Source organism: Drosophila willistoni (genome assembly GCF_018902025.1).
Source record: "Drosophila willistoni isolate 14030-0811.24 chromosome XL unlocalized genomic scaffold, UCI_dwil_1.1 Seg141, whole genome shotgun sequence".
NCBI classification, from domain to species: domain Eukaryota; kingdom Metazoa; phylum Arthropoda; class Insecta; order Diptera; family Drosophilidae; genus Drosophila; species Drosophila willistoni.
Window position 1 is genome coordinate 2,267,935 of NW_025814052.1, and position 22,801 is coordinate 2,290,735.

General features: G+C 36.0%; 6 protein-coding genes across 6 annotated transcripts in view; 3 read left to right on the top strand and 3 right to left on the bottom strand.

Moving 5' to 3' along the window:
- Nucleotides 1–1,005: 1,005 nt before the first annotated feature.
- Nucleotides 1,006–1,892, bottom strand: LOC124460466. The gene is made up of 2 exons (XM_047011338.1): nucleotides 1,825–1,892; nucleotides 1,006–1,763 (listed from the first exon to the last, which is right to left on the bottom strand). Exon 2 carries the CDS (start codon nucleotides 1,709–1,711, stop codon nucleotides 1,154–1,156), a length of 558 nt encoding a protein of 185 aa, XP_046867294.1. The 5' UTR covers nucleotides 1,712–1,763; nucleotides 1,825–1,892; the 3' UTR covers nucleotides 1,006–1,153.
- Nucleotides 1,893–10,709: 8,817 nt separating this feature from the next.
- On the bottom strand, nucleotides 10,710–13,670 carry LOC6648285 (AP-3 complex subunit mu-2). Its single transcript, XM_002071109.4, has 6 exons — nucleotides 13,530–13,670; nucleotides 13,378–13,465; nucleotides 12,994–13,319; nucleotides 12,763–12,922; nucleotides 11,399–11,851; nucleotides 10,710–11,337 (listed from the first exon to the last, which is right to left on the bottom strand). The coding sequence occupies exons 1-6, from the start codon at nucleotides 13,562–13,564 to the stop codon at nucleotides 11,152–11,154; spliced, it is 1,248 nt and encodes a 415-aa protein (XP_002071145.1). The 5' UTR covers nucleotides 13,565–13,670; the 3' UTR covers nucleotides 10,710–11,151.
- A 314-nt stretch (nucleotides 13,671–13,984) lies between these two features.
- LOC6648287 (zinc finger protein 664) lies at nucleotides 13,985–16,240 on the bottom strand. The gene is made up of 2 exons (XM_002071111.4): nucleotides 14,736–16,240; nucleotides 13,985–14,671 (listed from the first exon to the last, which is right to left on the bottom strand). Exon 1 carries the CDS (start codon nucleotides 16,125–16,127, stop codon nucleotides 14,736–14,738), a length of 1,392 nt encoding a protein of 463 aa, XP_002071147.3. The 5' UTR covers nucleotides 16,128–16,240; the 3' UTR covers nucleotides 13,985–14,671.
- On the top strand, nucleotides 14,169–14,451 carry LOC6648286 (small integral membrane protein 4). The gene is made up of 2 exons (XM_002071110.4): nucleotides 14,169–14,322; nucleotides 14,384–14,451. Exons 1-2 carry the CDS (start codon nucleotides 14,169–14,171, stop codon nucleotides 14,449–14,451), a joined length of 222 nt encoding a protein of 73 aa, XP_002071146.1.
- Nucleotides 14,462–14,682, top strand: LOC26529052 (protein brawnin). Its single transcript, XM_015177244.3, has one exon. It carries the CDS (start codon nucleotides 14,462–14,464, stop codon nucleotides 14,639–14,641), a length of 180 nt encoding a protein of 59 aa, XP_015032730.1. The 3' UTR covers nucleotides 14,642–14,682.
- A 290-nt stretch (nucleotides 16,241–16,530) lies between the features above and the next one.
- Nucleotides 16,531–22,801, top strand: part of LOC6648336 — a 50,005-nt gene continuing 43,734 nt past the window's right edge. Inside the window, exon 1 of the mRNA XM_002071114.4 lies at nucleotides 16,531–17,017. Coding sequence (XP_002071150.2) covers nucleotides 16,873–17,017 — 145 coding nt within the window. The 5' untranslated portion in view covers nucleotides 16,531–16,872. The remainder of the gene's footprint in view (nucleotides 17,018–22,801) is intronic.

Here is a 22,801-nt window from a genome sequence, read left to right on the forward strand (position 1 = left end):
TTTTATGTAAATTCCGGGGGCGGAAGGGGGCGTGGCAAAAAGTTGGAACAATTATTTTCTGCGCGCTAACTAAACGAGTATATAAACCAAATTTGATGTTTCTATCTGCTATACTTTTTAAGAAAAACAGTTTTATGTAAATTCCGGGGGCGGAAGGGGGCGTGGCAAAAAGTTGGAACAATTATTTTCTGCGCGCTAACTAAACGAGTATATAAACCAAATTTGATGTTTCTATCTGCTATACTTTTTAAGAAAAACAGTTTTATGTAAATTCTGGGGGCGGAAGGGGGCGTGGCAAAAATTTGAAACAAACTCGATAAGCGTACATACTACACGAGACTACATACCAAATTTGGTGGCTCTAGCTCTTATAGTCTCCGAGATCTAGGTGTTCATACGGACGGACGGACGGACGGACGGACGGACGGACGGACGGACGGACGGACGGACGGACGGACGGACGGACAGACGGACATGGCTAGATCGACTCAGTTTTTGATCCTGATCAAGAATATATATACTTTGTGGGGTCGGAGATGCTTCCTTCTGCCTGTTACATACATTTTGGCGACTTTAATATACCATTTCACCCTATGGGTGTATGGTATAACTAGTAAATAAAATCTTTGTTGTTTATCGCTATGAATGAAATCTCAGGACGCCTACAACAAATGAGTGAGTTCACCTTAGAAACGGAAAGACCTAACCTACTAATACTAGGTCCTGGCCGAATATGAGGACATCTTTTCGAATTGGTAGTACCAACATGCAAAGCTCAAATTCATCTAAACACCCTAAAATTTGCAATGGAAAGAAAACTAGAAAACTCCTCGTAATTACTCAAGCTTTTGAGCGTTGTTGACTCGGGGTAAATCTATTCGTATTCCTTGTAATTTCAAGTTGTCCTGCCATATATCTTCGAGACTAAACACCTGCGATGCAATTGATACAGAATGCACATTTACGCTCTTGAACCCGTAGAAGAAAAAGAAAAAGCCGTAGAAATAGACGAGAATCACATTACCAGCCGGTATATTGTATATTGTCAAAAACGTGACATACGTAAAAAATTTAGAATTAATTTAAGCAATATCCTGCTGTAAGCCAAAATGTAAAATTTCCATGGCAAAATCTTTTTTTTTCATTTTGTTGTTTATCTTTCCTTCAGGGTTACTTTCTCCAGCAGATCGTGATAGTTCTCCAGAAGCCTTTTATTCTTTTCCTTTTCGGATGATAATTCCTGGGACAAGCTCACCAACTTGATGGCCAACTGATGCGGTTGACTCATGGTCTTCAGTAAGTCCTTCACAGAGTTATAACGGCGACTCCCAAAAGGACGGGCCGATTCAGTTGGCCACTTGAAGGGCAGACGGGCAATCTTTGGCTGCTGACTCTTCTCGGTCTGCAACCTTTTTACATTCTCCGTATTTTGCGCGTTTCCCAACCTTCGATGCTCCTGTTCACTGCGTTTTAAGGGCAAACACTGAGCACGCCTAAAAGGCATGGGCGTGGTCGCTGGCACTTCCAACTTCTCGATGCCATCCCGGGTGGCGGCGAAAGCCCGTGAGGCATGGACTAGCCGGTGTGTGGCCGATAGTTGGCAGTAACGGAGGCAGGTGAGCGATACCTTCGACATGTGCTGGAGAATGCTGCAGGGTCCAGTCATCATGGTATTGGCCATCGAGCCAAGGAGAATCTTTGACGGCGACATTATATTTCCGACTTCAGACTTCGTGCAGGATCTCGTGGAGAAGGGATTGTTTCTGGAATAAGGATTGTTTGTTAACCCGAATTTACCGAATTTACTTTTGACCATCGACTTACGGAACAATTTTTATATCAAGAGTTTACAAAATGTTATTTTTTTGCAGGTTTGCTAATACTAAAAATTTATAAAAATTTAATTCTTTATATAATGTTTCTTGTTGAAGTTCCAAAACAAACTGAATAATACTCGGGTCGGCATTTGGTACATTGATTTTTAGGCCAAAAAGTTCGATGTCAAGGCCAACTGTGATGGATTTGCCTAAAAAACTCGCTTGCTGTGATCACATGGGATTCAACATATCCTATTGGCTGAATGACGATAAGTTTGTGTGCCATATAGATTGAATTTTTGTTATTTTCTGTTCTCGGGTGCACGCCATATGAACATTACCTCCCCCACCACCGTCTCTGCTATACAGACATGCATATTTGTAGGTATATATGTATGTATGTATACACCCATATTCGATGAAAAATTATATTTACGGGTTTTTCTTTTGTTTTGCATAAAAAAAAATCGAGCCGAGTTCGGGTGGAATTCGCAGTTAGAAGTCGTTGTCGTCTTGGCTTGAATTTTGATTGATTTGAGTGTTACGTTGAGTGCGCAACGTATCGCATAAGACAAGATAGATAGAGAGAGAGAAAGAGAGAGAGAGAGTGAGAGATCCGGGCATTAAGGAAGGAGATAGGCACATGTATTTTGAAAAGTATTTTTGAGTATTTCATCATAGCTTCATTTTCCTGCTTACTTAAAGTCTAAAACTTTTGGACTAATTGTAAAAGAAGGATTAGTTATGAGCCTGTTCATTATACACATTATTGGAAAAAGGGTTCAACAATTTGGGCATGTCCCAAGAGACGACTTCATATAGCCATGTCCTTCCTTCTTCCATCTGTTCGCCTGGATCAACGCAAACTCTTCCCTGACCGTTAAGGCTAAGATGTTGCATGCCTCCAAGTGATTCAGATCGGATAGATAGATCGGATCACTATATTGGTTAGTTCCCTAAGAAACCATCAGCCACAAAATTTAGCAATAACTTAGTTATTTTCTAATCGATCGTCTTGAAAATGAATATTTATCAGGTTAATTCTCCTTTTTATAACTGTGCCGACTTTTATCACGAACGTCTTACTATATCCTATTGCTTCTAAAGAATCGGGCGACTCAAAAAATAATTATATTGTTAGCTTCTTCAGCGCTTTTTTTCTAATTTAAATAATTCGTAAAAATCACATGGTCAAATAGTTCAATCATGTTTCGACTAAGAACAATATAATACTAAATTTAAGTCGTTTATCTAGGAAAAACCAATAGAGAAAGGAACAACTTGCCAACTTAAAACTAATCAAAATCAAAAGATTTTCAATTAAATCATTTAAAGAACTTCATTTTATCAACTGAACTGAAATTGATTCAACTGCGATCGAAAAAGTATATATACATATAAATGCAATTGAATTACGTATTTTGTCTAAAAAATTATAAAAACGAAGTGAAATTTAAATAAATTAAGAATAACTATATAAAGACTTCAAGTGAATACTACTATTAAGGAAACTAATAACACTGTGATAGTCGAAAAAAAGACATGGCGAAATTCGATGGTTTTATCCCATTTCGGGTCCTGCGAATCGCCATTACTTTGGAAAGGATGTTTTTTTATTTGCTTCTAACTTCTAAAATATTCATACGCCCTTGACTACTATTGTTGTGAAATAAATAATATGCAGTTATTATACCGACTATAATCATTTTTCAAAAACTAAACAAATACAGTTAGTTTAATTTTGTTAACATATCTAAGAAAAATTCAATTTGATTAAATGGTTATATTATAAATCGTAGACTAGATAGGTCTGGGTGTTTCTTCTGCTGCCATTGAGCATAGTAAATTCTCATATTATGATCCAGATTCAAATGGAAAATTTTCAATATTAGCAAAATGCGAGAATGAAAACATACAAAAAATTGGGTCAAGATTACGTTTTTTTTACATTTTGTCCCAATACGGGAACGGGTGGATTTAGAGGCTAGATGTCTTCCCAACACTTGTAGCTCTTTCAATTCTAAGAAACTTTGCTATAGAAAGTTTATATAAAAAAACTAATATTTTAGAAGTTAGAAGCAAATAAAAAAACAGCATTTTCGAAAAAATTTCAACTTTGATGAAAAACTTCCGCAAAAAATTTTGTATGAAACCATGGGGATACCTCAAAAAACTAATGATGCAGTTCGATTCGCAGGACCCGAAATAGGGTAAAACCATCGAATTTCATCATGGTTTTTTTTTTGTTTTTTTTTTTTTTTTAAACTATCACTGTGTAATTGATGAATAATTTTTATTTCAAGTCTCAAGTTTAATCAAATGAATTTTAAATTAATTCAAACTATATAACTAACACAAAATATATGTATGTATGTATGTATATTGGTATTATAAACTCTTCCACTTATCCACCTCCCCCCTATAAACGGATCACTCTGGAACCCTTCCCAAAGTCTCTAACTTGATTCCCAGAGAATCGTCTCCCCTTTTTTTCGGCTTCAAACAGAATGTTTAACTTTCACAGCAAATTTGTTGTTTAGCCAGTATTGGACTGTAGCACACAAAGAAAATAATCAAACAAAAAAAAAACAACAACAAAAACAGAAAACAATAACGATAAATCTGACATAAAAGACCCCCACCAAAAACAAAAACAACGAAAAAAAAAGCTGCCAAACCACAGGCAAGTAGTTAGAATTCATTGCGGGTTTTAAATAAATAAATTGTGTTTAAAATAAAATGAATGTACTATATATATACTGACATACATATGTATATGTATGTATATATAATCCACACTGATCTCCGCCGATCTGGCGGTTCGCCTTTTGCAATGCCCCCAAATTAACCTTGATCTTCACCCTCCTTTACATTACGTAAGGTGTGGCCACCCATCGTTAGAGGTCGCCACCGAAGCCCCCACATACATACATATATAGATTACGATTATTGTGTGAATTTGTTTAAATTGAAATTGAACAAAAAGAACAAAACAAACAATAAATGACAATTTTCCAATTTTTTTGTTTTTTGTAGTTTGAGGTCACATTTGGCTCTTTTTCCATAAAAAAAAAATGTTTAATTGAATTTGGGAAATGAATTTCAGTTAATGAAAATTCAATTTAGATTATGCAAATTTTTAATAAAGTAAAAGTTGAAGTAATTTTTTTAAGAATTCATGAATTCAACTATAAATTCCTCATAGTTGAAGGTAACAAATTCTGTTATTACCCCACATTTACAGGAGGGTATTTTGAAGTCTAAAAATTCCCCTCCTCCTCAGTCTAGTTATCAAAGAGAAAAACCTTTTCAACAAAATATTTGTCCATTAATCATTTCTATGATTGTTTTTTAAATCTAATTGCATTAGCATAGTACAATTATCATTACTAACCTAACCTGCCCCACCTGCCTAAGTGCCAGCCCTTGTCTCTACTCCCTCCCCCCCCCATACTGGCAACTAATTATGCGTAAGCAATTTATATTTGTTTATCAACAAAAACTTGAGGCGACTTTGTATGCAAATCCTCATTTTAAACCCGGGCATGGCATATTTTTCTCTAGCTTCAATTTTTAGCATTCTTTTCCTTCTTTTTGTTCTGGTTGTGTTTTTTGGGGTCTTTGTTTATTGAAAATCAACTTCGTTGTTGTTGTCCCAAAAGAGCTTCTAATTAAGTCACAATGAGTAACCCACAAAAAAAAAAAAAAACACTAAAAAGGAGGAGAAAAACTAATGAAATGAACAAAAGAGAAAAAGAGAGCAGAGAATTTTGTTAGTTTTATCAGACTTTGTTCTATAAACATACTTCTACTGATGACAAGTCGGACGATCAGAGCTGACGAGAGTGGGCTTATAAAGTGCATAACGAGGGCTGCCCTAAAAGTTGTCGACACTAACAGATTAGATCCAAACAAATTAGTCATAACGATAAAACAAAATCAAAATCAAATTTAATACTGAATTTAAAAGTTAGACCATAGCATTAATTTGCCCCCTGATGTATGCAATAAGCAATCAAATTGAAGAAAAACTGAGCTCTTACTTCTGTGAGACTGCTAAAAATAAACATATGAAAAAACGATTTTCGCTTCAAAATAACCAATTTAGCCAAAATGGTCAAATGATCTTCATAAACTGTTAATTGCATACTTTTGGGGGTGAATTTTATATTTCTACATCCTTTTGAAGGCAGTTCTTTGTCTTGATTTTAGCTTAATGAGTCGCAGTCACTCCCAGAACTTATAAAATGACCCTCGCATGCTTAAATTTACACAGGCATTCGTACAACGACTTCGTTTGCCTCTTCTTCTCTGCGTTTTCCTCTACAGTTTGCGGAAGTTTCAATCGTTTTTAATAAACACAAAATATCCATTTACAAGAAGCGTCACTTTTGTGTGTGTGTTGTAATATTTTGTTGTTGTTGTTGTTCTTGTTGTTGCTGTAGTTTTTGTATGGTTGTTGTTCTGTTTGGACACAATCAGTGTTTCTAATTAGCTGGCCAGACATTGCATTTTATTTTTATGATTTCTTTTTTTTTGTTTTTGTTTTTGTTTTTAATGACAATGACGCTACAATTTGCCATTCTCGCACCTTTATTGCTTTGTGTTGTTGTTGTTGTTGTGCGTTGCAAATAAGTAAATGAGTAAACAGGCAAACAAACCCACCAAACAAACAAACAAACAACCAAGCAAAAAAGTGACAACAGTTTAAACATTTACCCAGTGCAATACGAACAAGTTGCATCAAATCACATTGCATTTGCATTGCATTGATTTTAAGATCAAAGTCGACTATAGCCATACCCCCAAAAAACCAATATACATAGTTCAAATGATATGAGAGAGGATTTTCCTAGTCATATCACATTTATCTTTGAAACATTTCGAAGGAAAACTTAATGAATAACATTTAAAATTTGTTGACATTTTTCCAATAAATTTCCAGGCTTCGCATAATTCAATGAGAAATAAAATGGATATCTAATGATCGTATTTCATTTATATTTCAGGATACTTTGTCTATAATTCAAGGCCAAAAAGCAAAATACATTGAACTGTGCAATCTATTTTTTCTTATTATTAATTTTTTTTCTTTATTTATGGGCTGATAGTTTTCACTTTGTTTTGCACTTTTTTTTCTTCATTGGAATGTTCGCCTATCAGAACTTTCGTTCATTATTCATTTCGTAATAAATATATAGTTTCTTAGAATGATTATTTTTGTATATTTACGGGAATACACTGCGTATGCTTTATTATTGCTTGACATTTGCCATTTTCTTAAGAAAACTATGTGAATCAACCTTTTTCAAATTATTTCTATATAATTGTAAGCTAATTAAGCATCTTTTATATAAAAATGAAAATTTATAATAAGATGGCAAATTCAGGTTCAGGCTAAAGGTAAACAATTTACTTAGGAACTATCTATCTATAGAAACATGTCTTGATATAAATGGTTTACACGTATTAGCCAATCTAAATCAAATATTTACCATATTTTCAAATAACTTCTTGACCTTTTATTTCATTTCACTCAGAGAAGTTCTTAACCTTAAAAAGATCCATAAAATGTCATAAGAAACACCGATTTAAAGGTTTCAGTGTTGTTTACACATTTGACAACTAAGAATAACATTAGTGTCTGTCATTTGGTTTAAAAAGCACTGTGATATACCCTTTTTGGCCATAAGTGTTACAGGGTAAAGAAGCATTGTTGCTAATGACATATCCATGACAAGTCCATTCATTGGCGGGACTAACAACTTTTCCAATAGGAATACCACAATCACGAGATGTTAATTTAAAAAGCATTAAATAGCATATTACTATTCACCATCTTGACCCTTCTCCTTAATTCAATTAAAAAGGTAAATGTATATATATGTAGCTTAAATTTTTGTGCCAAAACGATAAATTTGCATTCATTTCCCAATCAATTTGATACAAAATTTAACTACGCCTATGCCTAACGACAATTCATTCATGTTTTATCTATTTTTTTTCTTTTTTTTTTTTGGTTTTAACAAAAGTTTGGCCTTTTTTTTTGTTAGACATTAACTATTTGAACACTTTTAGTTGAGTAAATATTGCACAGTGGAACAAAAGTTGTAATGTCTTTGGTAAAGGTAAAAGAAAAGAATAGCTAAAAGAGACGAGAAATGTCAAACGATTGAACTTAATTGCTAATCGAAAATGTATGTAAGAAATCTCTATATCTCTAAAGAAGGAATATACGAAAGTAGTTTCTGACGACTTTGTGGATTTAATAAATCAAAGTGTTCCCCCGTTTTCCCTGTTCATACGAAATAGTCTCCATTTCAAGTCAAGGAAGTTGCTTTCAAATCTCAACTTTGTAGATCGTTTCTTCTGCCTTTTACCAATTCACATGGTATGCAATATGCATTTAGTGAGGAAAGAAAACCATTTAGCACATCGTTTAACATAGTTTCCCCAGCTCATAGCAAATGCATACAAAATTTGTTTGCACAAGTTTTTATTACAAGAAAATTAGAGCGTGCCAATGTTTTGGGTAAAGTGTTTAAATTGTAACTGACATGTACCTACATAACGTATGTATAATCGTATGTACCTAGCTAACTGGCAACGTTTTTACATAACCACAACAACATATCCATAATTCAACAACAATTTACTACATAAATTTATAAAATGGCCAATGGCAATTTAGAATTAGACCGAATTTAAGAAAATTGGGAATCGTACTTATTGGATATAATATTCACAATAGTGAAAAAAATCTGTATAAAACCAAATAAAGGCTATCTTTGCATATAGGCGACTTTTGATGCTCCTAGAGAAAAATGTTGAAACATTTAATTTGGCTAATCTCAATACGATTTTCATAAAATTTGGAGGACCTTTCGATATTAATGGCAAATCTTAATGTATCAAATTTGAATGACCACACTTTTAATATTGCAAGAAAATGAAAGAAATTATGATAGATTACTGAAATGAACTGACATTGGAGCGAGCAAATACAAATCACAGAGGATGAAAGCTATAAACTTCAATCAATCCAAGTAGACGATCTACGAGATATCCCTTTAACTCTAACAATAAGTAAATGTTCTACTCGTAATGCTTTGCATGAACCTTTTAAGGTCCTCTGGGATTATTCATGTACCCTGTAATCAGCCTAGAGTCTTATCTTTATCTACTTAAAACACCTAACCTTTAGTATATTAGCTCATAGATAGCTTTTAGTTTATAGATTTTAATCTGTTTTTCCCTAACCAATCCATGGTATTCGACTGCTCTATGAAAGGCTCCATCTTGGAGTCATATGTGCCAAGTGTAAACATACCGCTAATCCAAGTGAACTAATCTTAGGAAGAACTCTTAGACTACATCGTGTTGGCAAACAAATTGAAAACGTCTGCTGACTGAGATTTTTCTTTAACCTCTGTGAAAATCTTTAAACTTTAACCTTTTTGATTTTGTATTAAGACAATGTTCCATTCCGCCCTCGCTTAAGGCCAGGTGTAAAAAATCAATCAGGGATATATAATAGAATTCGCAATTGATACAAACATTTTGTGGTTGTCTGATGAATGCATGAACAATTTAATTGGTATCTAATAATTATTAAGTATAGTGCGAAATGCAACGTTGGAAAGTTGATAGCTTTTTGTAGATTACTTTTATGCAACTGAGAGAGTACTATAAACAATTTGCAGTTAATTTTACAAAACATTTTATTAAATGTTTTTTATGATTTATTGCCTCGATCACTGAGAGAATTGTTAATAAAATGTTTGCATTATTCTTGACATGGAATATATGCAAATAAGAGATTTAATACTAACTTTGCTTGGCATAACGAACGATCGATACAAGTTGAGACTAAGCATCAATTACAATGGCAAAATCTCACACATAGTTTAGTAATTGGAATGCCATAAAATGTATGCGATGAATGGGCCAAAACCGGAACAGGGGCGATAGGATTGTTGCCACAAATGGGATATAGAACGAAAGACTTAGGCAACATACTTGAAGCTGTTAATGAGGCACCTCATGAGGCAAATGTCATGCTGTGCAACAAATTGATGAATAGAACTTATAATAGCGTTCAAAATTGTTGAAACAAATCAAGAAAATGTTTCCCACGCCAACAATTGGTGATCCAACTTCTTCCCCAAATCCCCCCAGAGAGAGAGAGAGAGAGAGAGAGAGAGAGAGAGAGAGAGAGAGAGAGAGGGGGGAAACTCTTTCTCTCTCTATGTGTATAACATGTCTAGCCATATTATCCTCTCGCCTTGGTGGCGCTTGTTGGCTATGGCTACCGTTGCACGCCGCACCCAAAAACGGAGAAGGAGGTAACAAAAAAATGCGGGGCACAGAACGGGAGTGCAGGGAATGGCTTGATCGGAGACCAAAAGGCAAGTAACCGGTTTCTTCTTGGTCAGAAACCAGGCAAGGCAAAGCAAAGCAAAGCAAAAAAAAAAAAAAAAAAACTGCAAGCTTGTCGCCCAGTCGTTTTACAGTCAAATCTCCTTAGCAAATATTTAGTTTAACTACATCCTTATTCAACTAACTTTAGCAGCATTCTACAAAGGTTAAGCACAAATTGTTTAGGAAAACATAGGAAATTACAATTATACGCTAAATATATCATATTTATGTCATATGCTTTGAAATACAAAACAATTTTGTGTCTTAAAATATTTACAGACTAATTCAATGCAAAGAACGAATATCTCAAGCTAAGCAAGAATGGAAATTGTTTCAATTTCCATCTCTCTTAGCCAATGTTGACTGTACGGGGGTATGCATAGATACATATGTCTGTATCTACTTGGGAGTAAAATCAAGTTTTGCATTTTCATTTAAATTTATTGGCTTTTTTTCTTTCTTTATATTTTACTTTTTTGATATATTTTGTTTTTTGTTTTGTGTTGCTGTTGTTGCGGTGTTGCCATGCCGCTCTGTTGGCTCTGACTCTGCCCACAGGTTTTCAACTCTCTGTGTGCAATTTCATGTTTCCAGTCAAACGACCAGGCCAAGATTCTTCTTCTGGCCAAGTCTTGACGACACCGATGCTCGTTTCAAATATGGCGACGAAGACAAACAGACAACTGAACTTGTGAAGTTAAATATGTGACAGGCGAGAAAGAGACTCTTTCTTTCTCTCTCGCTCTCTCTCTCTAGAGAGAAGGGAGTTGGAGTAGAGAAAAGTTAAAATGAAGAAATGACAATGACTCTTTCTTTTTTTTTTTTGTACAATTAATTAAAGCTGATAGAAAGTTTTACACAAACATATAAATCAATTACAAGAGGGGCAAGAGATTGACGCTAAAGTTTACTTTTACATGCGCACTTGGAATTTGCCTGCTCTGGTTAAATATTTGACACCCTTGAAGGGTTTATATTTCTCGCCATACATATCAAGACGATTGACCTTTAGACCCGATACGGCAAGCTGTGATATTTGGAATTGCACATTAACCGACGGATTGGCATCTATATTCGTAGTGCCAGGCGTTATGGAGACCTGTCGGCAAAATAGACAAAACCATTAATAAAACATAATCAAACTCCTCGATTAAACTTACCGATCCACGAATATTTGGCAATTTGGATACATCAATGCGTCCCACATCCCAGGACAGAGTTTTGGTCACCGAATCGAATGTATATTTACCCTGATTCGGTGTCAGCAGGCAATTCAGTACACATCTTGGCATTGTCAATTCCAATTTCACTTTATCCACGGTACGACCCAATGTATTCCTTGGCCCGATTGTTAAGTCCAAACGTCCCTGTTCACCCGTTTTGATTGAGAAATTATGACGTATATAAATGGGTATAGCCACAACAGATTGCGAACTAATGTGATAGGACATTAAACGAAAATTGCCATCGGGCGGTATAAAGGAGAGCAAACGTTCGGCCTCCCATCGCTTGAATCGCACACACGGATGGAATGAGACGTCATCGAAGAGTCGTGGATTCATAAACGATAGCGTCAAATCGGGCATACCAGATAATTTGATGCAGCATTCGATCTGAAAGAAAAAAACAAATTTTAATAGTTCAAATTTTTAAATATTACTATTATAAACCAAGGAGACTCCAAAATTGTGTATTCTTCAAAAAATATGAGCTACATGAGATAGAATTTAAAAGTTTTTAGTAAAAAAATACAGAAAACTTTGATCTGATTTAATTGGAAACTATAATTACTAGAATAACGTGGCAGAAGACAAAGTGAGAGATTAACTTAAGTCAAGTCAAAAGCTTAGTTCATTTCACTAATACAAGTCTATAGCTAATAAGATATCGAAGATTAATTAGAGTAATTATCTATTATTATATGGATTATCAATATCTAAGAACCTTATATATGTCACAAAGCATACTCTTCTTTTATTTTTACTAAATAAAATAAACTTTTGGGAACCTAGAACGTTTGCTCAAAGTTTAAAGCTCAGCTTAAGGAGGAAATGTTCAAGATTAATGCGAATTTTCCATAACTGAATATAAACAATATACATACTCCGCAATCTTTCTATAGTTTACATTCTCATATATATTTTATCCTGCGACAACACTTTAGCATAGTTTATGGTTCTCCTATAGAATTAAAAGTTAAATGGGTAATAAATAGAACAACTGATTTCTAAACTTCACCAAGTGGTCAGAAAAGAAGGGGGAAAGATCTTTAATATCTCAGCTCCGTGCAGAACTATCACAGTTTCCTATATACACACGAATGGAAGACCTTGATTTTAGAACTTATAGTGCCAATCACTTTTTTGGCAAAGAGGCAAAAAGTTTTAGACACAGTTCATGTACGTTGCGTATAACTGAGTTAACTGCCCATTGGATCGCATCAAAACGAAACTAAAGACCATTTGATTTTGGGCTATGATGATTCCTTTCCATTAAAAGTTGTTTACCATGGTATTCCACTTACATGCCCTTGAATCTCAGCAAAAACTGTTGAACCAGACTTGTCAATAATTGCATCCACCTCCTCGATGACATCGAAATAGGCTTCATTATTGGTATATCGTACACCACTACGACGCCAGGGAATGGCTGATAACTGACCCGATGGCAATGTGGTGCTAACACTTCAAAATGAGCAAAACAAATTAGCAAACTGTGTGTCTGTGTGAGAGAGAGTTTGGAGGGTGATATTTACTTGCTTTTGCCCGTCACCGTATTGGCAATAGTTCTCAATATATTCGGCGGTTTAATCAACTCCTTCAATATGTTACTCTCTGTGGCCAGGGGGAAGCCGTTGTCAAGCATCTCGTCCAGCAGTTCGTAGACGACCACATAATTATCTTTTATCACAGTCTCTGAACAATCACCGAAATAGTCTTGGAATGTATCAACGACACGATGCAGGAATTCAATGACAAATAGGGGCGGCACCTCCTGTTTACAGGCGGCAACCAATGAGACATTATCACGCTGCACAGTGATAAGATAATAATGTGGAGTAGCTATCACTGGCGGTACATCCTGGAAAACGGAAAATCAATGTATATCTACATATATAAAAGGGCAAAAAACTACTTACATATGGAGCCGCACGCTGGGCATCGAGAAAGTATTCGCAAACGGAACGCGACACAACAGATCGCCAGTGTTTCTCTAGGAATACCTCACTGTTTGGATTTTTAGGACATATGTTTAAGTATTTCTTGTGGGTCAATTGTAAATTCAACTTACCCGCTGCTGTTTACAATGAACAGGCTGTGTATCATATTTGATTTAAAAAAAAAAGTACAATAAATATTCGAGCCTTTTGTTTATGAATTAAATTTGCTTAGCTGGCCATAGGGTGTTAGACAGAGATGCAGCGAGTATGTTAGAGATGAGCCATAGCGAAAGCAGCTGTGATTATGCGTGACAGCTATCAAATATAAAAGGCACAACCCAAAAATAAAACTGTGTTAGCAAATAAAAATCAAAGTTTTTTAAGTCGGTTTCTGTTCAAATTATATTTAAATTTATTTAGCAGTAATTTAAAGAAATTAACAAATTATTTACATTGTGACTGTGAACCATCACTAGAGTTGTGATTGCTCATCTTAGGCAGAGTTGATTTTTAGTGTTACCAAAGAAATTAAAAAAAGAAAACACAGCTGTTTACCTGCAATCTGAGTGACTCTCAAACTGTAAAGTATATGAATTCTGTTTTATTGTTAAAAATATATAAGACATTAATAACTTTTGGCTCATCTATATAGAGTTCTTAACGATAACAGTTGATTGTTTGAATAATTAATAAGGTGATTGGCAGCTGATTTGACATTTTTTTTAAGACAGAGGAATCGCAAAATACATTATATAATCCGCCGGCGCCACATGAATCTCCATAGCAGCTTCGTGCGACGTTTCCTCGACAGTTGGCCGGGTAAACAACGTTTTGGCATCTATAGGTTCTTGCCGATATTCTTTGTCTTGGGCGCTGCCCTAGAATTCTCCATGATCAATTGGACGGTGGGCGAGACGAATTTCTGTAAGTTTTTGAATTTCTTTAGCCATTTTTGGTCTCACCACATCTCCGGTCTCTTTCACAGATCGCACATTCAAGCGCCGTCAGGCTAAAAACTACGTAGAGGAACATCCACAGAGTACCACAGAATAAAATCATCATCATGCCCGCTGGCGTATCTTGGGGTCAATATATGAAATTCATGGGCTGCGCCCTGCTGGCCATGATGGCTGGCTCACAGTCTGTCCATTTATATTTTAAGCCATTGGATGATCTACCAGCATACATAGAGCGAGAGCAGAAACAGTCAGTCAGCAGTAAGAACGAAGCCACTGCTAGTTGAGTTCAAATTAAACATTAAATATTTCACCTCCTGGAGAGAAACAAGTCTTGGTTATTGACTATCACTGATAATATGTTTCTATATAGATCCTTACCTACTTATCGTGCACCTTGCGATGATTCTTAAGGCAGGTCTGTTGCCTAAACGCCTGGCCACAGGTGTCACACACATAGGGCTTCTCGCCCGTATGGATGTACTCGTGATGGCGCAGAGTTTTGCGTGAGGCAAAGCTCTCCGTGCAGTATTTACAGGTAAATGGCTTCAGCTTGAGATGCACTGCCCGTATGTGGGCCTCCAGTTCGAATTTGCGTGCAAAGAGACGTCCGCAATGCTCGCAGGGTAATTTGTCACGAGAATGCATCAACATGTGTTGGAGCAGCATGAACTTCTTTGCCATGCGGCGGCCACAGATCTCGCATTCATGCGGCAGCAGCTCCTTCTGACCATTGCCATGCTGTTGCATCGTATGATAGCGTAATGTGTAACGAGAATGGAATGATTTCTGACAAAGTTCACAATAATGCTGTTGGCTGGATTCCTCATTTGCTGCTGCCTCCTGATCGGTGGGATGTTTGGTGCGTCTGTGATACTTTAAATTGGCCGATTGATTGAAATTGGCTCCGCACTGCTCACACATGAATTTGCGCTGGCTGCTGTTGGAGGCGTCTCCGTTGCCGGCTCCGCGTCTTGCCGGTGGACTATGCTTGAGACGTTTATGCCTTTGCATGGCTATGGAACTGGTATAGATACGGGCACAGCCGGGCTGATCACAGATATGCCGACGTTCGGTTGGCTCATGCACCTCCTTGATGTGAGTATAGAGGCCGCCCATAAAGCTGTAGGATTTATCGCATTTATCACACTCGAATGGTCGTTTGCTACCCTCATGAACCTTGCGTATATGAGCCGATAGGGTTAACTTGTGGGCGAAACTGCGACGGCACAATAGGCACTTGAAGCGCATGATGCCTTTGGAGGATTTGTTTTGCCTTTCCGCATTGGCATCTTCTGGTTCGGAGTGAAAGGGATCAGGATCTCGCTCGGTGGGCAAGTGATTTCCATTATCATCATCATCATCACCGTCGTCGTCATCGTGGATTGGCTTGCTAACTGTTTGCTCATAGACCACTTCAAAAGTGGGCTGCTGTTCCATCTCCTGGAGCTCGGGCTGCGGCTCTGCCTGCTCCTTCTCCTTGATGTCATCTGTTAGCAGGGCCATAAGTTGTTGCCAACATTTCAGGGCCACTTCCTGAAATTTCATCACATTCTCCACCAACTGTTGGCATTTCGTGCACATTTGCTGGGGCAACCAGGATTCATTTTCCAACTGATTTAGCTCTTCCAATTGCCAATTAAGCAATTGGCCCAGTGAAATCCTCAACTGCGATCTAAATTCGTCATACTTCTCCTCCGTGTCCAGTTTAACCAAACAGGTGAGACAATGTAGCCGGGCCGTGGCTTTGCATAGGCTTCGTTCAGTGCTCATCTTTCCAGGTGCCTTGGGTTTAAGGGAAACTCATAATTTCTCTGCACCTCAGACGATGGTAAAAAAAATAGAAACTTTGTTTATTCTTGGCCAAAATTCAATGCGAGACCATTTTAAAGGGAATAATTTAACAGCGACTGTTAATTAACATAAATCCTGAATTCTGTTAACGCGAACTTATTCACCGCATCTGGCAACACACTGACATCAAGAGGGAGCCACTTTTTGAAAATTACCCGCAAAACATGCAACATTTTCAACGCACGCGCTTTTGATTGTCGACTGTGCTGTGATTTGTTTGTTTTTGTTTTGGTTTCGTTTTGGCCTCCTTTTCGGTTTGGTGTTTTAGCATAAAGCCAGCTGCGCTTGCATTTGGCGCCTCAGTTGTTTGCTGGCACTCGACAGCAACGAAACCTCCATCATAAAAGAAACGCGTTAGAGTTTCTCTCATTCTCTAAGCGATTTGTGTTTAACAATTTTTTGGCGCGAACTTTCGCAGTCTTGTGAACTATTTGAACTTTATACATTTCTTTGTTTTTTTTTTCTCCCCTCAAGTGTGTGTGTGCTTAGGGGGGCGTACGGTGTGTGTACGGGTGTGTGAGTTTAATTGCAAGGCGCATTTGAATTATTTATGGAACAGAAGCACCAGGAACAGAAACAGCAACATCAGCACCCTGGCAGAGGAGACCAATAATTGAGCAAAAGGGGGGGAACAAGAAAAAGAAAAAAAAAAGAACTCTGTTTTATGCCACACAAACAGAATGTAAAGTTCTCCCCATTGGCTGCAATGGCATTGAGCAACAAGCCCAAATATAAATCCCATAGCGCTGCCGGCACGCAACTCCGCTGGCTGGACGTTTGTCTTATCCAGCTGTGTCTGTTTACCAGAGGTGAGTGGGCCCTTTGCTTTGCCCCCCTTTCGACCCACTCGACGACGATTATTATTTTCTTTTTAACTTTCGCCACTCGGCGTATACGTAATTTAGTATGACGTGGTATTTGCCACTTGCATTTTGCAGACATAACGTTACTCGCAGAAATTAAAATACTGCAAGAGTTTTCCCGCCCTCTAACCCCCCCGCGCTTACTCTGCCTTTACCTTGGCTAACTTGCCGGTGCTAATGTGGCAAGTGGACAGCAGCAGCTGGCAGCAGGCGGCACCAAGCGGCGGCACCAAGCGACGGCACCAGGTCATAAGGAAATGTTATTAATATGAAAGCACACACACAGACAGTAGGAATGGGGGAGAGCTTAGGGTAAAAACGGGGGGAACAAAATATGTATATACATATATGTATGTATGTATGTAGGTGTGTATGGAAAGATTATAATCCAAGCAAAAGTGCAAAGAAAACGTATAAACTTTGTCCGGCCAATACGCGACAGAGCGTAGAATGCCAAGAGAAAAGTGTTAAGCACTTAAGTTGACCAAAACTTTCTAAGACGACGACATTGTAGAAGGTCTCCGAGGGCCAAAGTGTCTTAAGCTGACCTATGATTGATCACAATTAAATCAGAAAGGCGAGGAGAGGGCTGAAAATTGCAAATCTCATTTCTAGACGTTTCCACAATTTACTCCTGAAGTAAACTTCAAAAAGGAAACTACAACTAATTTTTAATTTGTTATTGAATTTTTTAGTTTATCAACATTTCTTGAGACACTTCTTTTTAGACTTTATTTAAGACAACAATTCAGAAATAATTGAAAAATGTAATACTCTAAAAATTTTACCTTTTTCGATAAATAGAAACCTTATACAAAAAGTATTAAAAATTCAAACTTAATAGTTGTAATTTTCTAAGAATTTTTCTATGTTTAAATTTTTGAATCTATTAAAAATGATTCACAAAAAAATATATGTTTAAAATTGTTCAATTTGTAATAAATTAAGGGGAAAAATTTGCGAAAAAAAGAAACTCTCTCAACTAAATAGAGATGAATTTGTACAGTGAACACATGTTATAAGAAACGCCCCAAAAATGGTAAAACATTTAGCACTTGACAAATTTTTGAGACAAAGAAATCAAAAAGTCGTTCAAGCGTCTATTCCTGATTACTGATTAGCTGAATTACTAATTAAATAAAAAAAAGTGAATTTCGAACGAAAAGAGAACAAAGAGTTTTTGACTGTACGCGAAATCAAAACGAGAAAAATTGATAAATTCCAAAAAAATTTAATTTAAAAAACTCGAATAATTCTTAAAAAGTTTTTACTTTTGACAAACATGAATTGAACAGGAATGTAAATAAAGCTAATTATCACGATCTTTTTTAAAAGCGAGTCAAAAAATGCCATTGAAAACGAAATATTTCAATAAACCTAAATATCATGAAGTTCTAATTTAGTCAATTTTTAAAAAATTCAGATTTTTATTTTCAAGATTGGAATAAAATCTTTCAAACTTTCTTAAAATCTCAAGTACATTTTTTGCACATTTTTTAAAAATATTGAAATTTTTTTTTCAAAAATTAGGTAGAAATTAGTTTTTTTTAATATCCAAGTGCTTGATGCTATTTTAAAATATGCTAAACTGCACTTAAAACTAAATATCTTTTTGAAATCGGTTAAGAAATGTGAAAAATATAGTTGGAAGAAAAAGGCAGATTATTAAATAGTTATAAACAAATAACTTCTTCTTTGTGGGTACCTAGCCGCGATTTCGACTTGATTAGTTGATTGATTTGCCTCCTTTTTGGGTCATATTTTTAATTTAAACATCCGATACTTGTTTTAGAATCATATATTGTATTAAAAGTATTTTGTTTTAGAGTTAAATTTTGGTTCAAGGACAAGTAGAGGGGTTCTTAAAGGTATTCTGTTAAAATAATCTTTCAAATTACTACTAAGTACAATTAGTTATTATTAGTAATGTATATAAATTATTATATCTATTTAGGTACAAACATAATGAAGTAAGTAAGTCGTCTCGCCGACTTAGGTATACCATACACCAGTAAAGCAAATATTTCAACTTTATTAAACAAATGCATTTTCATATGCTTAGTATCTCGCTCACTCGAGCATACGAGCACCCTAGCGCCCCCACCAGCCAACGGCCAACTCCGGCCTCATGGAAAAACGTTTATATGCATAACTCGACTGTTTTTTGTCTGATTTTGATCAAATTTGGTATTTTCCTGGATATTAGTTACAAATTTAAGTGTGCCAAATTTGATTGCACAAGGTAGAACATTACGGGAGATAATCGAGTTTTTCAAATTACGGGGGCGGAAAAGGGCGTGGCAAAATCTTTACACATTAAAAATGTGCGCGTTTACTAAACAAATATCCATACCAAATATGGTGTCTCTAGCTAGAATAGTTTTTAAGATAAACGTTTTTTTAAAATTGCGGGGGCGGAAAGGGGCGTGGCACAAAATTTGAAATGAACTTGATCACTCTACATACTACACGAGTCTACATACCAAATTTGGTGGCACCCTATGGGTTTATGGTATAATTATTTTGCTTAGGATAAACAGACTTCGGTCTGCTCAATCTGATGTGAAATTTGAGTCATTCAATAACTAGAAAGCACTTTACGCACTTAAAATTAAAATCAAAATATTAAATTTCCGAAATGGAATTTTTCATTTCTAGAAGTAAAAAAATGTAATAATGAATCGTATTTCATTTTCATAAATAAAACTGAGCACAAAACCATTTTCCATTGCTTAACTTTGTGTAAAAGATTTGTACGCATACAAATAATTCTCTTCAGATTTTATGATTTAAAGTGAATTTTTGAATATATTTTTGTTTTTGCTACTGTAAATAAATTGATTATTTTTATTCTATCGCTGTGTGGGTCTATGCACTTTATGGATTATATTGCAAGTGTAGGGAATTTTACCTTTTGTGCCAAATACAAAGGCATCAAACAAAGGCCAAAAATAGACCTAAAACCATAGCAAAGAATAGCAAAATAAAAAACAAATTGAAAGGGAGAGACTATGCGAGACATACAGAAAGAGAAAGTATGAGAGAAAGAGTGAGAGAGAGGGGAAGAGAATGAAGAATAAAGAAAAACGCTCAAATCAAAGCCAAGCCTTCTAAAACTAGGCCATCTACAGATGTTAAAAAAAAAACACTGAAAAAAATTATTCCCTTTATTCGCATGAAATACAAAATTTATGTCTTTTCAAAATGGCGACTTTTAGAACGAATTGGAAAGTGGAAATTGTCTGGCAACCTCGAGAATGTCTATGTGACTGAAGCATTGAAAGTACACTCTGAGGTTTTTGGAGAAGAGCTGCATTGAAAATCTTATAACCAGCAGGTTTTTCTTATTATTCAAAGTCTTTTTAAGAATGGCAACCTTCTTAGAACACATTTTGCTCGCGCTCTTTGCATATTAAAATTAAAACTTGCTGGCAACCTTGAAACTGTTTAAGAAGTACAGCACAAGGCTGAGGGTTGTAAAGGATCGTCCATGCAGACATTGGTTAGACGAAAAGTGTCCTAGAAAACTTTCCAAATTTCGCAGTGTCCGCCATGAAAATTAAACTTTACGGTAGACACAGAATTTCTTCTTTTTTTTCTTTGTTGTCTTTGCTTGTTTTGCGTCATTTCATATTTTGTGTTGTTTTGTTTTGGGTTTGTTTGTTTGTTTTCTTTTGGCACCTTTTGTCTGTGTGTTGAACCTGTGTTAACTGTCTTATGTATGGCCAATAGCAGCAGCAGCAGGAGCATCAGCAAACTGTCATGACGAAGGATAGACATTGTGATACCAGAAAAAAAAAAAAACAGAAAACCCCATGAGCAATATGCGGCCTCGCGTTATTTGCGACAGACGAAATCTCAGATAGACCAAACCAAACAGAGTCCATGGGCCATCATACAGTTTTATCTTTCCGCCAGTTACTTCAGGTGCTTTTTGCAGCTGATTAGATGCCACTCCATTTAACTGTCATTTGCAGGCCAATGGCAGGCGAACAACTGCCACAAGTAACTGATGAGAGTGAAGTGGTCTTGGTTTCCGTTTTGCTGTAACTGTTTTGTGGTTAAGTAGCTGCTGCCACTGCAACTAAGACGATTACGACTACGCATTTTCCGTATAATGAAGATGGAGCTAATACAGGGTGCGGTAGGGGCGGGTGCGGATGGGGGGCAAGTGCTTACGTCTTCATCAACGTCAGACCTTGCACAATAATTTTGCCTGTTACACTCTCTAATTACATAAGTTCTAAGGGCAACTAAGTGATAGTAGATTGGTGGATACACATCCACACACATACACACACACACACACTGCTGCACTTACACAAGTCAAAATCCTGATATCATGGAAGACCTTCAAGAGATTTTTGTTCAAAAACAACAAAAAAAGAAATCCAAAACTTTTTTCGACATCTAAGCAGAACGTTCTTCTTCATTCACAGGAAAAACTTCTCAATTTTCGGGCTTCTTCAGGCTATTTGCCATCTTTTTGCAGCTAATGAAAAGTGTCAAACGAACATGCAGAGGAGAAGAAGAGAAAAAAAAGACTGTATACATATTTTGTATATAAGTAAACCAATATGAATTTATGTACATACATATATAGCAAACAATAACTTTTGGCATCTTCTTGCCAAACTTTTGTTGGTGTAGCTTATATACATACATACATACATATATTTATTTTTATTCAACTGATGGGTATAACAGGGGGGCACAGCATGTGACATGAGGGGGGTTGGGGTTTGCAGAGAGAGTGCCTATTGAATATTGAAACGTAATCCCAGTGAAGATGCTTAAAGATGAAAATAACGAATCAAGGCCTTAACAACATACAAACACACACACACACACACACACACACACAAGAAATGGGACATAAAAACGTATTTAATATTCAGGTGAAGACGAGATATGCAATTTTTCTTTCTACTTTTTTCCTCTTCTTTTCGTCAGAGTCACGTACATTAAAACTTTACTGCTTTTTTGCTACGTTCAAATACTTAAATCAACTAGGACAACATAAAAAAAAAATGCATATCTACCATACTATATACCTAAAGAGATGCAAAATTGTTGCGTTGAGATTATCAATTTTGCAGAAAAAAATGTGCACGCCCCCCTAAAGTATGCAATATGCAGTAGAGAATCTTTGGAATGCTTAACAGCTTTAAAAAATGTCTATAACTATATGTGTTATAGTTGAAATTTCATTATATTTTGCAAAATGAATTCTTCAACTATCTATTGCATACCTTGGGGAGCTTAATTTTCCTTAAACTCACAATTATTGGATTTGAGAGTCTAAATGTAATATTTTTCAAGTTGCTCCTAGACTAAATGTAAATTATAGTAAATGATTTAGTATAGACAACCTATAGAAGACTGGGAACGTATCCTTATGACACCAGATGTCCTAAAAATGTTGAAACCAACTACAGTGAAAGCTCTTGTGACGGACAGATTTCGCTGGGGAACATCTCTTACAGTGTCAAGAGCAATATTTTAATACAAAATACATTCCCCAGTCGGAAAAAAGTACTGGGAATCGTGGCTGTCCGCTCTTGGGAGCTATCACTGTACATAAATTTGAATTCTTATGTACATAGTTATGTAGGTATATTAAAAATTTCGCAGATTTTCAGTTTTCTTATTATCAGTTTCACTACACAAAAGATCCTAAAGAAATACTCTGGAAACATTTCGGCTTAAAATGCCAATATATTGCCCTAA